This window comes from Pristiophorus japonicus, chromosome 1 (assembly GCF_044704955.1).
Source record: "Pristiophorus japonicus isolate sPriJap1 chromosome 1, sPriJap1.hap1, whole genome shotgun sequence".
Taxonomy (NCBI): Eukaryota; Metazoa; Chordata; class Chondrichthyes; family Pristiophoridae; genus Pristiophorus; species Pristiophorus japonicus.
Genome location: NC_091977.1, coordinates 486575825 through 486594302, shown reverse-complemented (window position 1 = coordinate 486594302; position 18478 = coordinate 486575825). Strand labels below are relative to the sequence as shown.

The 18478-nt window shown below is 42.9% G+C and overlaps 1 protein-coding gene and 1 pseudogene across 1 annotated transcript in view; one reads left to right on the top strand and one right to left on the bottom strand.

Moving 5' to 3' along the window:
• Positions 1 to 3217: 3217 nt before the first annotated feature.
• On the bottom strand, positions 3218 to 3456 carry LOC139279691 (U2 spliceosomal RNA; annotated as a pseudogene).
• A 642-nt stretch (positions 3457 to 4098) lies between these two features.
• Positions 4099 to 18478, top strand: part of LOC139277097 (serine/threonine-protein kinase OSR1-like) — a 269081-nt gene continuing 254701 nt past the window's right edge. Inside the window, exon 1 of the mRNA XM_070895115.1 lies at positions 4099 to 4400. Within this exon, the coding sequence (XP_070751216.1) occupies positions 4331 to 4400 (70 nt within the window). The 5' untranslated portion in view covers positions 4099 to 4330. The remainder of the gene's footprint in view (positions 4401 to 18478) is intronic.

The window sequence follows — 18478 nt, the reverse complement described above, 5'->3', positions numbered from 1 at the left end:
CACCTCAAAAAATCCAATTAGAGAAAGGAATAAAATATGTGCTGTAGAATTTTGGAAGAGCTGAAATTTAAAATGGATGGCTGGACAGGATAGCAGTGAAATAGGTAAGACTGGAGATGAGAAAGGCATGGATGAGGCTTTCAGTAGCAAATGGGTTGTGGTTGGGGCAGTGGCAGGTAATGCTTTGATGATAGAAGAAAGCAGTATTTATGTTGGAGAGGATATGGGGTCAGAAGCTAAGCTCGGGATCTGGTTCAGCCTGAGACAATGCCATAGGAGCGGGATGGAGTCAGTTGGCAGGGTACTGAATATATAGCAGAGGCCAAAGACGATAGCTTCAATCTGCATAATGTTTTGCTGTAGGAAATGACAGTGTGCAGCCAGAGGCTTTATTGGTTCAGAGTATGGGAAGTGTGTTCAGTAGGGAGATATTTGTCTCCATGTTTTTGTAAATTAATCATTCTAGAATTTATGGCAAGGCACCAGAGAAGCAGAATGATCTCAGCACAATTGTTCAGGCTTCACCATCTATCTGTTCATCAAATGCTATTTGAAATCAGGAATTAGCATGCTTGCTTTAAAAGGAATGTGGTAATGATTGAGGGTTGGAGGGATTGGATTATAAGGAGCCATTATGGGCATGCTCTCACTGGAAAAGGGAAAGTTGAGAGGTGATATGATTGCCGTTTTTAGAATTCTACAAGGACTAGATAATGTAGACTATGGCAAGCTATTTCACCAGTAAAACCAGAGGACATAGCCTGCGCTTGAAGTTGGGGGGGGGGGGGGTGGGGGGTGGGGGGGGGGTAAATTCAAAACTAATCTGCAGAAAGATTATTTCAGTAAATGGGTGGTAAATCTATGGAACAGGCCGCCTAGGGAGACGATGACAACAGTTAGTGTTGATTCACTCAAATGCAAATTAGATTTGATTTCTTTCAGAAAATAACATTTTTGGAATACAGTATATGAGTAATTTGAGATATGACTTAATAAGTGCTGCATGTCTCGAAGGAACAGGTGCCTTTCCATTGTTCCTAAAGCACTTCACCACTGGAGTTTTCCTCTCATTGTGTTGTAGACTAATTGATTGCTATGATTAGTCAACAACTCCATTATTGTATCATCCGACTATCAAAATGGTAGAAGGTGAACTAGATAGATTTGTCTAGCAATTCCTAAGTTTCTACAATAAAAATTCCATCTCAGGGGACAGGATGATTCAGTAGGTTATAGAGTATTCTTTCATGTCGTCAATCCAAGTTCAAACCCAAGTTCATCGACCTGAAACGTTAACTCTGTTTCTCACTCCACAAAGCTTCCTGACCTGCTGAGTATTTCCAGCATATTCTGTTTCTATTTCAAACCCGAGCTTTCTCCAATGCCTCTCCGTCGTCCAGTTTACAGCCAGAGAACCACCTGCATTGGATTCTCTTCCCACTCCCGCATCGTTACCTCTGGTGTCCCCCAAGGATCTATCCTTGCCCCCCTCCTATTTCTCATCTACATGCTGCCCCTTGGGGCATCATCCGAAAACACAGCGTCAGTTTCCACATGTACGCTGATGACACTCAGCTCCACCTCACCACCACTTCTTTCGACCCCTCCAAGGTCTCTAAATTGTCTGATATCCAGTACTGGATGAGCAAAAATGTTCTCCAATTAAATGTTGGGAAGACCAAAGCCATTAATTTCAGTTCCTGCCGGAAACTCCATTCCCTAACCACTGACTCCATCCCTCTCCCTAACATTTGTTTGAGGCTGAACCACACTGTTCGCAACATTGGTGTCATATTTGACCCAGAAATGAGCTTCTGATCAGTTATCCACAGCATAACTAGGTCCGCCTATTTCCAGATCTGTAAAATCGCCCTTCTCCATCCCTGCCTCAGCTCATACACTGCTGAAACCCTCATCCAAGTTGTTGTTATTGGTGGTGGTGGTGTTCTGAAATCCTCCTCTGTCTCTGGATCAAAGATTCCTATATGAAATGTGTTTTGGGCTATACCAAATCAGCTCCTGTTGAGGTGGGGGGTGGCAGAGCATAATGCAATATTGCAGCGAATTCAGATATAAATGGACAACTCATTCGAAGAATCCATGTGGATGTCCAGTGGAGGAAATGGAAAAACTTCTTCTTAAGTCTTCGAATAGTCGACGTATTTACTGAGGCATACGAAAGCATGGGCCTTACGCTAAACATCCGTAAGACAAAAGTCCTCCACCAGCTGCACTTCATTGCCCCCCAGTCATCAAGATCCACGGCATAGCCCTGGACAACGTGGACCATTTCCCATCGCTTGGGAGACTCCTATCAACAAAAGCAGGCATCGACGACAAGATCCAACACCGCCTCCAGTGCGCCCGTGCAGCCTTCGGCTGCCTTAGGAAAAGAGTGTTTGAAGACCAAACCCTCAAAACTGCCACCAAGCTCATGGTCTATAAGTCTGTAGTAATATCCACCCTCCTGTATGGCTCAGAGACATGGACCATGTACAGTAGACACCTCAAGTTGCTGGAAAAATATCACCAACGATGTCCCAGCAAGATCCTACAAATCCCCTGGGAGGACAGACGCACCAACATCAGCATCCTCGTCCAGGCTAACATCCCCAGCATTGAAGCACTGACCACACTCGATCAGCTCCGCTGGGCAGGCCACATAGTTCGCATGCTAGACACGAGACTCCCAAAGCAAGTGTTCTACTCGGAACTCCTTCACGGCAAACGAGCCAAAGATGCGCAACGGAAACGTTACAAGGACACCCTCAAAGCCTCCCTGATAAAGTGCAACATCCCCACCGACACCTGGGCAGGACTGGCCAAAGACCGCCCTAAATGGAGGAAGTGCATCCGGGAGGGCGCTGAACACCTTGAGTTTCAACGCCGAGAGGATGCAGAAATCAATCGCAGAAAGCGGAAAGAGCATGCGGCAAACCAGTCCCACCCTCCCCTTCCCTCAACAACTATCTGTCCCACCTGTGACAGAGTCTATGGCTTTCGTATTAGACTGTTCAGCTACCAAAGAACTTACTTCAGGAGTGGAAGCAAGTCTTCCTCGATTGCAAGGGACTGTCTATGATATATGATGGGTATTTTTTTTTTTTAATTTTTCATTGCCAATCTTTCCAATTCTTTGTCAAATCACAAACACCAGAGGTCACCTTGCACACATCAAGGATCACTCTGCACCAATGCTCTTAGCCAAAAGGCCTAGAGCCACTGCACCGTTCCTGGAAGTACTGCAATACCAGGTTCGTGCCATGGAGGTGGATGGGTCAGGCCCCCCACACACCTCCGTGGAGGTGGATGGGTCAATCCACCCCACCCACCTCCTATTTCCAAAAAGCATAGGAGAACCACCTTCCTGATCCAGGGAGAACCACTTTGGGGTCATGGTTACTCCCCTGTCAGGTCAGTTACACATGATCTTAGCCAAAAGGCCGAAAATGATATATTTTACTTCCACCTGAGGGATAGGTGGGACTGTCCTTTAATGTCTCACCTGAAAGACGGCACCTCCGGCAGTGTAGCACTCCCTCAGCACTGCACTGGCTGAAGTGCCAGCCTAGATACGTTTATTAAAACATTTTTAATTAATATTTGTAGAAATTAATTAAGGAAATCATGAAAGTATGTGCTTTATTTCTTGAGAACATTTGAAGGTTATAAGTTTATATTTCCACTGTACACAGAGCTCAGACAACAGACCTTGGGAAAATGTCCCTGGCATAGACCCAATTAATCCACCCCGGGCGGGCCAATCGATAAAAAAAGAACGGGCGGGCACTGTTAAACATATTATTGGTGTGCACATGGCAAGAGGCTAACGTGCTCACGTGACAAGACGCGCGCTCTGCAAACCGCACGTCGCCGCAAGGTCGCCGCACGTAACCCCACCCCACTGCTGCACAAGGAGAGACGACATCCCTCGGCGTGGGGTCGATGCACGCCTCTCCTCAACCAACCGCGCAGCACAGCGCGAGTGACGTCTTCGCGCCGCCCTGGTGACATTGACGGACAGCCGCCTATCCAATGGGGGCCCGCAGAGGAAAGGGGCGGGAGCCGAATGAGTGCTGGGAAGAGGAGGCGGGACTTTGACGTGCGGTTGGGAGGCATGGTAACTCTAGCTAGTGGCAAAGTTTGGGGATTGGAAGTACTTGCGTCTCTGAGAAAGAGAGAAAGAGAGAAGGGGGATTGATCCAGCAGCGCCAGGCCCGCGGCCTTCTCGGCAAGGAGAGAAAGGGAAATAAAAGGCCACGAATAATTGTACAACCGAATATAAAGTAAAGGAGGAAGCCCAGAGGCTGCAGCTCCATACCCTGTCACAATGTCCGAGGACCCCAGCACCCTGCCCTGGTCCATCATCAGGGAGGATTATGAACTTAAGGAGGTGATTGGTAAGTTATTTAAAATGCAACTTTTTTCGGTTCATTGTTGCAACAAAAACAAATATTTAAGCAGACAGGATGTGTGTGAATTGGGTGTAGTTGCAGCCACAGATCAGGCCTCCAGGCACCCTGTAAACATAATAAATACATTAATAGAATAAAGGTTTGAAGTTGCTATGTGTTTGTAGTTTATTTAATTATCAATTTTAATTGAGTTTTTTGCAATCCGCCCCCCGCCCCCCGCCCCCCAGTTTGTTTTGGAAAAGAAATGTCATCCTGAGAATGCTGGTAATTATTTAAGGTAAAGGCCTACTGCAGCTGGCCTTTAATGTGATTTTTTTTGTTAAAATATTCCCCTTTTAAATGGAAAGGGACTAGTGCAGCGAGGTGGGGTTTGGTCAGGATGGAGTATGCCGATATTTATTCATTTTAGTCTTGTTAAATTTCCAGTTCACACACAGTCAGTAGAATGGCAAGGGTCTTGGATATAGGGAGACTGAAGTGCACCATGTTAAAATCTATAAATCATCATTAACGAGGCCTTCAATATGCCACGTTATTAAATCAGCTGACTGACTCTTAAGCATGTAGTCTGCAAGTTAATGAACAGGCCATTTTGTTAAAGGAGGACGTACATTTCTTATTACTGTATGCAGTAACGAAGCTGACAGATGTGTAAATTATTTTATGTAATTTGTCTGAATCCTTTTATAAGATGAGAGCTTTCCTAGAAATTGCAAAAATTCCACTGCAGCTCATTTTAATGTTCTGAAAATCTCGAGTTAAATTTGTCATTAATTTGTGTGTTTCATAATAGAAGGAAACCGACTTTCACCTTTTAAAATAGAAATGACTGTAATCGACTCTGTAAAGTACTTAAAGTAAAGCAGTCATTTTAAGTTGGTGGGGTAAGGAGTGCTCATCCTTGGGTAACATGACCATCATTCCCCAGTGCTATTTTGAAAATATCAGGAGTGATGTGGTGGCCTAAAGTAATTGGGGGTTATGTTTGGTGCATTGTGTTGATCCTGACTCTTAAGTCATCAGGGAAATGAGATTAATCTGTGGAAGAAGGAATATTGCCTCAGGGATTCCTGCTTGGGCTGGGTTCTTCCCTGTCTTGGCGACGGGAGGGGGTGGGGCATAGGTGCAGTGGGAAACATCAACAGCTGTGGCATTCTCTTTGTTTAATGCCTTTCAGTAATTGGTTTCATGCTGCTCAGCAGTGCCATAAGTACCTACAAATCGTATATAACTCGCACAACTGTATTTTTTTTTAAAATTGAGAAACCAAGGTGACTGGCATCACCACGGAGTAAAAGACTCTGTCAAAGCCAAGTCCAGAAGTAGTGTTTATATAATGTCTACTGTACACATATCTACAAGGATTAAAAGAGCACAATGCATGATACTTGTAGCTCCTAAGATGTTTTTCCCCTTGAAGAGAACAATCCTAAAGATTGCATTTTGTTAATAGGAAGTGGGCTAAAAGTGAATCCTCAAAATATTCTCTCTCATTATTTGTGTTTCAGAACTATGCTTGTATTTGTATACATGTTCATAATTTAGAGGTGGCTAAGAGAATTATTTTACTGCTGATTTGACCTCCACAAGCTGTCTCCTCTTCTCCTCTGCCCACCTCATCCTCTGATAAGGGGTAAAAGAGGACAGCTTGTTGATTTGGCAGTGGTCATCGTGAACTCCCCTATAATTTCTTCCAGCAGTCATTTGGTTGGCGGAGTGTGTTTTTTTTTACCCAATATAAAAACTATAATGAAGAACGTGTGGGGATTAAAGGTGGCATAGTGCATCGCTCTAACTTCATTGCATTGAGCAAGTGTGGAGGAGAGGCTGTGTTCCTCGCAAGTGAAAACAAATTCTCAGGGAGCGGTTTCACATCAAGTCTTGCAAACCTTGAGGAGGTTAAGAGGTGGAATTGACAGATGAGATTTGTGGGTATATTGCTGCAGATAGTTGCCTCCACTGATAAATTAAGTTTTGGGAAGAAATTATAGGAGAAACGTCTTCACCAAGTTCATTGATTGTTGCTAAGTGTAAAGAAATTTGAGCATGACTGGACAGTTCCGATTCTGTACAGCAAGTTGTAGTAATGCTTTTCATTTTCGATTTCTTTGGTGCACATCTAACCTAATAGCTTTTACCTTGCTCTAGATATTGGAGTGATAAATTAAATGTATATCGTTAATTGGTAGGTTGCTGGTACTAAAATTGCGGTGTTACCGATTTTGTTGCCCTGTACATGTCGGGACTATTTGCATCTTCTGTCAATCAGATGACTACATAGAAAATAGATGCAGGAGTAGGCCATTCGGCCCTTCGAGCCCGTACCACCATTCAATATGATCATGGCTGATCATGCAACTTCAGTATCCCATTCCTGCTTTCTCTCCATACCCCTTGATCCCTTTAGCAGTAAGGGCCACATCTAACTCCCTTTTGAATATATCTAACGAACTGTCCTCAACAACTTTCTGTGGTAGAGAATTCCACATGCTCATAACTCGTGAGTGAAGAAGTTTCTCCTCATCTCAGTCCTAAATGGCTTACCCCTTATCCTTAAACTGTGACCCCTGGTTCTGAACTTCCCCAACATCGGGAACATTCTTCCTGCATCTAACCTGTCCAATCCTGTCAGAATTTTATATGTTTCTATGAGAACCCCTCTCATTCTTCTAAATTCCAGTGAATATAAGCCTGGTCGATCCAGTCTTTCTTCCTATGTCAGTACTGTCATCACGGGCATCAGTCTGGTGAACCTTCGCTGCACTCCCTCAATAGCAAGAATGTCCTTCCTCAGATTAGGAGACTAAAACTGTACACAATATTCAAGGTGTGGCCTCACCAAGGCTCTGTACAACTGCAGTAAGATCTCCCTGCTCCGATACTCAAATCCTCTTGCTATGAAGGCCAACATGCCATTTGTCGTCTTCACTGCCTGCTGTACCTGTATGCCAACTTTCAATTACTAATGTACCATGACACCCAGGTCTCGTTGCACCACCCCTTTTCCTGATCTGTCACCATTCAGATCATATTCTGCCTTCCTGTTTTTGCCACCAAAGTGGATAATCTCATATTTATCTACATTATACCGCATCTGCCATGTTTTTGCCCACTCACCTAACCTGTCCAAGTCACCCTGCAGCCTCTTAGCATCCTCCTCACTGCTTACACTGCCATCCAGCTTAGTGTCATCTGCAAACTTGGAGATATTACATTCAATTCCTTTGTCTAAATCATTAATGTATATTGTAAATAGCTGGGGTCCCAGCACTGAACCTTGCGGTACCCCACTAGTCACTGCCTGCCATTCTGAAAAGGACCCGTTTATTCCTACTCTTTGCTTCCTGTCTGCCAACCAGTTCTCTATCCATGAAATATTCCATTTATAAAAATGGAAAATTCAAAACTAATGGTTTCCCATATCTGAAAGTTAGAAAATGCAGATATAATTTAAAACATATATTGCACAACCAGCTGTTAATTACACAAAAACAGAACACCATTAGAAACAGTAATAGCAATGTCTCTCACTAAATATAACTTTAGTCTAAACAATGAAATAAAAACCATGCTCCATAGTTCTCTGTAATTACATGCTAAATTGCCTGCTATCTGATACAATAGCATTTTTATACATAGTGGTTTACCACTCCTTTTCATAAATAGAGAATAATGGGCACCTAAACAAGTAATTGCAAGTCAACAACCTCACTTTGAACATCAGTTTATGTTATTGACTGGAAAATTGAAGCTAAAGTTGTGCGGCCATAATTGAATGCAAGAACAACTTTCATTTAAAGCACATTGTCATGTCTTTCAAAAACATTGAAGCAATTCATATACAATGATTTTTTTTAGTGCAGTGATTGTTATAAGAGGAAATCTGTGATGAATCCTTCAGATGAGATGTTAAACTGAGGCCCTTTCTGTCTATTCCAGATATTCAGGTGGATTTTAAAGATTTGACTATTTGAAGAAAAGCAGGGAGGAGTCTAGATGACATGGCCAACATTCCTCCCCCTCTCAAATAGATTAACTGATTATTCATTCTGCTTGTTGTGGGATATAGCTGATGCAGAATTGTTGCCCTATTTACCTATCTAACAGTCACAGCCTTTCAAAAGTAATTGTGTGAAAAGCTTTGAAGCAATATAGTAGGCTTGTAATCGCTTTGGTTTATCTTCGTTGGAAGATGCGATGCTTTTTCCAATTTGATCACTTTGTGTCGGCATTAACCACTCCCATGTGCAGTAATTTAGAAACAACAACTTGCAATTATATAGCATTCTATTTGTATGTAACTGAATACAACTTCCTTTGCCCTATCCCATTAAAATGTTTAACCTCTATCCTTCAGGACCGTATACCACTGCTTTGATAATTCTGTTTTATAGTCATCCTTTTGGCTTCTCACTGCGATTTGTCATTTTATATTGTGTGCTTGTGCTAACTTGGACCTAAGTTGAGACTGCCCAAAATCATTTCCTCAGACTTGCAGCTAGAAAAGAGATGAAACTTTAACTCTATTGCAGTAATCTTCAAGAGGTGAAAGGCCAGCTTGGTAATCCACTGTGTCACCTAGTCCCATCTGTATATTTTTTTTAAAAAGGAGTATACTTTTTTTTTGCTGGTCGCTGGGAATCATTACTGATAGTGTTTCAATTTTGTCAGTGAACCAATAATTGATCTTTGAAAATTTGAGTTGTAATAATGTTGGTCACTAAAATTAAACAGGGCATGTTATAACCTGCTCAAAAAAATTTCAGCATGTAGACTGCTTTGCCACAGGGAGTAGTTAAGGAAACAGTTGAAGTCGTGTAAGATACAAGGCTGTGGGTGGGTGGCGGAGGGAAGAGGAGGAAGGAAGGAACTGGCACAAATGGGCCAAGTGTGCTCTAAACTTCAATGGTTTCTGTCTAATGTAAATGGAATGGTGAATGGATAGTTCCTCACAACTAACGAGTCCAAACACACACTGCGCTTATTTCTACCGATGAGTTATTAAGTCAGCTCACTTGTGGAAATATTTATAATTCTCTGCAACTCAAGTATGTGTTTATTTAAATAAAAAAATAAAGTATGCATAGCCTGATGTGCCTTCATTGGGTTCCAATGAGTAATATTAGTCTCATGATTGCATTCCTTGTCAATACTGAATGTCCTTTTGAAGCTTTTGATGCAGGCCTGCATTTCCTGAATATGATTTCCAAAACGCTTACAATGCTGGACATTTACAAAGTGGTGTTGGATCGATGTATGGAGCTATTGTTCGGATTCTGAAACTAGGGATTCCCATCGCTGGGTTTTTGGACATTCAGTATTTGATTAAGTGTTCAAACTGAAGGGAGCTTAGAATTTGGTGCAGTAATGCTTTATGATGTATTTACCTCTGTGTGCAAGTAATGCTGACTAACAGAAACTCAGCACTCGGTGAACCTGTTTATTTTTATTGATGGGCTATCCAGTTCACCTGATTCTGATTCCTAGGATGGCTATTTGGATTGTTGTATCCCAGTTTAATTGCAGAATCGCTTCAATGGTAACAAGTTCTGCAATGTAGTCTTTTTCTGAATTTATCTAGGTGGTGGACTCTGGAGACCTGCAGAAAGATTTGTGGATGTGTATTTGGTCGAAAACGTTTTACTGCACCTGGTAGCATAATATAGCACAGAAGGAGGCCATTCAGCCCATCATGCCAGCTCTTTGAAAGAGCTATCCAATTAGTCTCACTCCCCTGATCTTTTTTTTTTAGAATTGCATAGAATTTACAGCACAGAAACAGCCCATTCAGCCCAACAGGTCTATGTGGGTATTTGTGCCCCACATGAGCATCCTCCCAGCTCCCAGGAAGGCCAATGGAATCTTGGCCTTTATTGCAGAGGGGATGGAGTATAAAAGCAGGGAAGTCTTGCTACAGTTATATAGGGTATTGGTGAGGCCACACCTGGAATACTTCATGCAGTTTTGGTTTCCATATTTACGAAAGGATATACTTGCTTTGGAGGCAGCTCAGAGAAAGTTCACTAGGTTGATTCCGGAGATGAGGGGGTTGACTTATGAGGAAAGGTTGAGTAGGTTGGGCCTCTACTCATTGGAATTCAGAAGAATGAGAGGTGATCTTATCGAAACGTATAAGATTATGAGGGGGCTTGACAAGGTGGATGCAGAGAAAATGTTTCCACTGATAGGGGAGACTAGAACTAGGGGGCATAATCTTAGAATAAGGGCCCGCCTGTTTAAAACTGAGATGAGAAATTTCTTCTGAGGGTGCCTCAGAGAGCTGTGGAAGCTGGGACATTGAATAAATTTAATACAGAAATAGACAGTTTGTTAAAGGATAAGGGAATAAGCGGTTATGGAGAGCGGGCAGGGAAGTGGAGCCGAGTCCATGATCGGATCAGTCATGATATTGAATGGTGAAGCAGGCTCGAGGGGCTACTCCTCTTTCTTATGTTCTTGTGTTCTTTCTTCATCTTACTCTGTCAACATATCCTTATATTCCTTTCCCGTATACTTGTCTAGCTTCCCCATAAATACAACTATGCTTTTCGCCTTAACTACTCCCATGTGGTAGCCAGTTTCACAGTCTTTCCCCATAACCCTGCAAATTTTTCCTTTTTCAGTATATATCCAGTTCCCTTTTGAAAGTTATTATGGAATCTGCTTCCACCAGTACATTCCTGAGTTAGATGAAGTCCTTACTACTCGGGGGATCAAGGGTTATGGCGAGAAAGCAGGAAGGGGGTACTGAAGTTTCATGTTCAGCCATGAACTCATTGAATGGCGGTGCAGGCTAGAAGGGCTGAATGGCCTACTCCTGCACCTATTTTCTATTTTCTATGTTTCTATGATCATCCCAACCCGCTCTGTGAAACTATTTCTCCTCTTCTCTGGTTCTTTTGCCAATTAGTTTACACCTATGTTCACTAGTTACGGACCCTCCTGCCAGTGGAAACATTTTGGGCTCAATTTCCCCCAATTATCTGTGCCGTTTTTTTGGCGTGCACCGTTTTTTTTTGGAGTAAATTAAAATCTCTACAAGTTTCCCCAAAGTTTCTGCGCCAGTGTAATTCATTTAGGTTCGTTTTTTTTTTATGCTGCAATTTTTTTTTTACCTCATTGGGAGCGTAACCTGCCACTCGCGTTAATTCTGGCTATTTATGTAAGTTTGACCAACTACAATTTTTCTTAAGACAGCGTATGTGTCCGCTCTGAAAAACCTTTTGGGCATTTAACAAAATCCGCGCAGATAAGAAAATCAGCGTAGAAGATCTAGTTCCACAGCCGGGACAGCAGCGGGAGAGAGAGTGGGTAATTATAACCTATCTAAGGATAAGGGGAAAGCCATTTAGGACCGAGATGAGGAGAAACTTCTTCACCCAGAGCGTGGTGAACCTATGGAATTCCCTACCACAGAAAGTTGAGGCCAATTCACTAAATATATTCAAAAAGGAGTTAGATGTAGTCCTTACTACTAGGGAATCAAGGGGTATGGCGAGAAAGCAGGAATGGGGTACTGAAGTTGCATGTTCAGCCATGAACTCATTGAATGGCGGTGCAGGCGCGAAGGGCCGAATGGCCTACTCCTGCACCTATTTTCTATGTTTTCTTATGGGTTCTGTAGTACAACTTCATTACTGTAACAATGTCCTTTTTGTCTTTAATCTCAAATTCACTTTAATCTGGGGCTTTTGGTCTGGTCTGTCCACCCTTTAGGCCTGGGCTAAGATTAGCTCCGAGGGGAGGGAGGCCTTTCGGCCCGGGCTAGGAGCGGCACCGGCAAGGGGGGCAGGGCCTTTCCAATTCAGTTTACAGGATAGACTTTTGGCACACAGATTCTTAATATTTTCATGTTGGTAAGCTGCAAGGTGCTTGTGCACGTTGCTGTGAGCTGGCCAGAATAGAATGTCTTGTATGTTTCACTTTTTAGCCTCGGTCCGCAGTGTGTCCCTTGTTACTCTGGCAACCCGATCTTTTTGGCGCACATCTTGGGCTTTACACACACAGCTTAAGGACAATGTGTGCTGGGCCACATTCATAAGTTAAAACAGGGAAACTTTCAATTTTTTTGGCATAGTCGGGCAGTAATAAAAACGGGCGTAACTCTTCAAAAATGCCAAAAAAACAGCACTGGGGAAAGTTGAGCCCAGTTTCTCAAACTATCAAAACCCTTCTTAATTTTGAACAGCTCTAATAAATCTCCATTTAATCTTTTCTGCTCTAAGAACAACAATCTCACTTTCTCTAGACTTATTATTCCCAGGCAATCTCCCATCCAAGTACCTACCTGGTCTGACTCTGCTTAGCCTCTGAGATTAAAGATTGGGCAATTTCACTTGGGGTTATAAGTTTCATTTGGAAATCCGTATTGCTGGCAACAGATCTTTGACCTCGCCCAATTGGGAAGCCCATCGATATGAAGACAACAGCATTAGAAACATAGAAACATAGAAAATAGGTGCAGGAGTAGGCCATTCGGCCCTTCTAGCCTGCACCGCCATTCAATGAGTTCATGGCTGAACATGCAACTTCAGTACCCCATTCCTGCTTTCTCGCCATACCCCTTGATCCCCCTAGTAGTAAGGACCTCATCTAACTCCTTTTTGAATATATTTAGTGAATTGGCCTCAACAACTTTCTGTGGTAGAGAATTCCACAGGTTCACCACTCTGGGTGAAGAAATTCCTCCTCATCTCGGTCCTAAATGGCTTACCCCTTATCCTTAGACTGTGTCCCCTGGTTCTGGACTTCCCCAACATTGGGAACATTCTTCCTGCATCTAACCTGTCTAACCCCGTCAGAATTTTAAACGTTTATGAGGTCCCCTCTCATTCTTCTGAACTCCAGTGAATACAAGCCCAGTTGATCCAGTCTTTCTTGATAGGTCAGTCCCGCCATCCCGGGAATAAGTCTGGTGAACTTTCGCTGCACTCCCTCAATAGCAAGAATGTCCTTCCTCAGGTTAGGAGACCAAAACTGTACACAATACTCCAGGTGTGGCCTCACCAATGCCCTGTATAACTGTAGCAACACCTCCCTGCCCCTGTACTCAAATCCCCTCGCTATGAAGGCCAACATGCCATTTGCTTTCTTAACCGCCTGCTGTACCTGCATGCCAACCTTCAATGACTGATGTACCATGACACCCAGGTCTATTTGCACCTCCCCTTTACCTAATCTGTCACCATTCAGATAATAGTCTGTCTCTCTGTTTTTACCACCAAAGTGGATAACCTCACATTTATCCACATTATACTTCATCTGCCATGCATTTGCCCACTCACCTAACCTATCCAAGTCGCTCTGCAGCCTCATAGCATCCTCCTCGCAGCTCACACTGCCACCCAACTTAGTGTCATCCGCAAATTTGGAGATACTACATTTAATCCCTTCGTCTAAATCATTAATATACAGTGTAAACAGCTGGGGCCCCAGCATAGAACCTTGCGGCATCCCACTAGTCACTGCCTGCCATTCTGAAAAGTCCCCATTTACTCCTACTCTTTGTTTCCTGTCTGACAATCAGTTCTCAATCCATGTCAGCACACTACCCCCAATTCCATGTGCTTTAACTTTGCACATTAATCTCTTGTGTGGGACCTTGTCGAAAGCCTTCTGAAAGTCCAAATATACCACATCAACTGGTTCTCCCTTCTCCACTCTACTGGAAACATCCTCAAAATATTCCAGAAGGTTTATCAAGCATGATTTCCCTTTCACAAATCCATGCTGACTTGGATCTATCATGTCACCTCTTTCCAAATGCACTGCTATGACATCCTTAATAATTGATTCCATCATTTTACCCACTACCGATGTCAGGCTGACCGGTCTATAATTCCCTGTTATCTCTCCCTCCTTTTTTAAAAAGTGGGGTTACATTGGCTACCCTCCACTCCACAGGAACTGATCCAGAGTCCATGGAATGTTGGAAAATGACTGTCAATGCATCCAATATTTCCAAGGCCACCTCCTTAAGTACTCTGGGATGCAGTCCATCAGGCCCTGGGGATTTATCGGCCTTCAATCCCATCAATTTCCCCAACACAATTTCCCGATTAATAAGGATTTCCCTCAGTTCCTCCTCCTTACTAGACCCTCCGACCCCTTTTATATCCGGCTAGGCTTCACTCGACAATTATAGTTACAATTTGAATTTTGGTATCAGCTGTCAGCATTACAGCAGTGCTTCAACGCTGGTCATTTTCATTATCTCCACAACTCCTCCTTCTGTACTTCCGCCATTCTTTTTTGGTTCCGAGAAAGGAGAGAAAAAATATTTTCAATGAATCACTGCAGAAATGGACTTGGCAGTGATTTTTGTTCTTGGTCATTACATGGTAGAATAGGTTCCAAGCCCTCACTGACGAGATTCACGTGAAAAACTAAACACCTTGTTGCCTGCAATTTCCACCTGCAGTCATTTTCTTCCTTAGTTTCCCAAAGGGCTTATCTTCTGCAGTAGATTTGAGCACACGGAGATCCTAGTGCTGCCTTGTTTATATTTATTTATGTTGTCTTTGAAGGGTTAATGTGTTAATGTTTGTAAGGAATTTAAGCATATAGTTCTGGTGATCTGAAACTGCAAGAGGAAACATCCAGATTCAATTACTGCCACATTTATTTGGTGGCTTTATTCCTTTCTACTTCTGAATATACAGATTTGCGCTAGCATCTAGTTCTCTGGGCACTGGCCTCGCCCAAGTGCCGCCTTCAGATATGAACCATGATGGTGAATGTTGGTGGCCTATTCAACTGCAGGGACATTGTAGACTTGGCTTATTGTTGCAAATGCATTATCCAGGAGGGATTTATTGCTGGTGACCAAGACCAGGAAAATTGTGCTTGTCTTTTTCACTTTTCCCTAATCCAGGGACACTGAAGAAAATTATGTAGTGCCCCAAGTGCCAACTAGGCTGCGATCAGTTAACTTAGCACAGACTAGTTATTAAAAATATTATGTAATACTGTCATATCTCTTAATGAAGGTCATTTTAAAGTTTTCGCTTTAAATTCAGTAGCGTTTGCTGTAATTGTTTTACAGCTAAGTGTGATGTCAAACCTGATGTACAGCACTGTTTGACAGATGTTTCTTTCTGCGGTGGGAGAATATAGGATCATCCAGAGATTGTGGGCAACAGTTGAGTGTAAGGATTTTTTTGCAAAGTAATTGGCATTATCCGAGCTGCTCAAGTGTTCTTGAATTGCTGTGCCTCATATCTCCAAAATCTCCTGTCGCACCAATCCTGTGACTATAATCTCCCCTCCTGTGCCAGCTGTATCATTTTACCCTTGCACTCAGTATTTTGACTGGATAGAATTGAGAATGTTTAAAAATAATATACTAATATAGATATTGAGGTTTGCCGCAATGTAATCTTGGTTTTGTTTATTTTCAAGATTTCCACTGTCATCTGCTATATCTGAATGTGTGTTGTCTGTAGGCTATTTGAATATCTGATGGTCCATCGGCAGGCCAGGACTTTTGGCGGGAGCAACGTGTGGCGGCAAGCCACTGCAGGGAGCAGCGCGTGCAGCTGCAGGAGGGCGACGTCAGTGAAGAAGGCAACTGGATTTGACGTTGCCCAAATCCAGGTCGCTGATTGGAGTGCGGGCAGGTACAGCTGGAGTGGCGATGTCGGGGCGGAGGAGCAGCGAGAGTTCGTAGAGGGACGTGATCGGGGCCCAGGAGAGGCGAGGACCCAGGGGCAGCACACACTGCAATATATGTGCATGCTAGGTCCATGCAGCAGAGCTGGTCTCCAGTCGTCTTGATTCATCCTTGCCACTGGACCAAGACCGAGCGCTATCAAGCCCGTGTGGTGGCTGGTGTGCAACGGCCACCACACGTTTTTATTTTTTTTAAATCCACGCACAGGCATCTTCCACCGTGTAGTTCGGGACCTGGAATATTAGGTCCTTCATTGAAACACCTGTGAACTTGACCCTTTTTGGCATGGAAGCAAGTCATCTTCGTTTCGAGGGACTACCTATGATGATGATTTGAATGTAAGAGCATTGCAGTTGTGCCGGTTCTTCTCTCTCAACGCCCATGCATTCAAAACACTTCCAGCAGCATTGGTAAATAGTGATTGGAGCTAACTTCTGTTGCCATTGACTGATGCTCACTGCCAGGCGTTTTGGTGATTACAGACAAGTGTGAGGTCAAACCTAATAATATGAACCACCGTGTGACTGGTGCTGTCGAAGCTTCTGGTTCCTTTTCTTGTGGGACAATATAGGATATTTAGGGAGATGTAGGGAATTCTATATTTGATTAAAATTTTTCTTTGTTTCATTATAAATTTCACTTACAATCTCCAGTCTAATCGCAGTTACTGCTGTGTGACTCCAGGATTTACTTGATTATTAAAACCACCTTATTAGTTATAGGCTTACTTTGTGAATTTTATGTTCATCATGGTATTGGAAATCTCTGCTTCAAAGGGTCCCAAGTCGGGTATAGTATGATTTAGATGCAAGCTAAATCTCCATCTACTCTCAATAGCATTCGCAGTGTGACATTCTTCTCCTTGCCCTAGCCATGCTGTGTCTTTATAGAATCTTAGAATGATTACAGCACACAAGCCCATTCGGGCTGTCGAGTCCATGCTGGCTCTCTAGTCCTAATCCGCTGCCCTTTCCCCATAGCCCTGCAATTTATTTTCCTTCAGATACTTATCCAACCCCCTATTGAAAGATAAAATTGAGGCCGCCTCCACCACCCTTTCAGACAGTGCCTTCCAGATCATAACCACTTGTTGCGTAGAAAAGCTTTTTCTTGGTTTTTTTTGCGAATCATCTTTTAATCTGTGTCCTCTGGTTCTTAATCCTTCTGCCAATGGGAACAGTTTCTCTCTATCTACTCTGTCCAGACCCCTCATGATTTTGAACATCTCTATCAAATCTTCTCTGCTCTAAGGCGAGTTACTCCAGCTTCTCCAGTCCAACAACATAACTGAAGTCCCTCATTCCTGGAATCATTCTCGTAAATTTTTTTCTGCACCTTCTCTAAGGCCTGCACATCCTTCCTAAAATGTGGTATTCAGAATTGGACATAATACTCCAATTGGGGCTGGACCAGTGTTTTATACAGGTTCATCATAATTTTCTCACACTTGTACTCTATAGCTCTATTTATGAAGCCCAGGATCCCGTAAGCCTTTTTAACTGCTTTCTCAACCTGCACTGCCACCTTCAACGATTTGTGTACACGTACTCCCAGGTCTTTCTGTACATGCACCTCCTTTTAGGTTGTACCCTTTAGTTTATATGTCCTTGTCTCAATCATTTTTCCAAAATTTATCACTTCACATTTTTCTGTGTTAAATTTCATCTGCCACATGTCCGTGCATTTCACCAGCCTGTCTTCTTGAAGTCTATCATTCCCCCACCCCTCACTGTTGACTATATTTCCAAGTTTTATCATCTGCAAATTTTGAAATTTGTGCCCTGTATACCCACATCCAAGTCATTAATATACATCAAGAAAAGCAGTGGTTTTCTGTGTGTACTGTTTCCGTTGGAGGTAGTTTAGTGCTACTGTGTGGTCATCATCTCATCAACCTGAGCTGGATTTGAACCCAGGCTTTGGAGATTAAAGAATGGTATTTAATTCACGGTATCACTTAGCTCAATGTTTTTATGAAGGTGCATGTGCATCAAAACTATTTTTGGCCTCCACCTGGACTCATATATAAAATAAATGTAAAAAAGTTGTATCACATTCCTGCCCGATCCTCACGTCCCTTGATAGTTTTTAAGTAAGAGTATAGCTGCAACACAACCCATCTCACTGCCTGTCCCAGCTACAAGCTAAAATCCATATGTGAAAAAGATCTGTCTGGTTTCATTTTGGAAGAATCCACTGATTGCGTATTTATGGGATGGGCTGTCAGTGTGTTTGTAGAACCAGAGGAAATGTGCGTTTTGAAGGGGTGGGTAAATTCAAAACAAATCTGCGGAAATAATACTTCCGTGAGCGAGTGGTCACTCTGGGAACAAGCTCACTAGGGAGAGTGTGGAAGCAGTTGGTGTTGATTCATTCAAATGCAAATTAAATA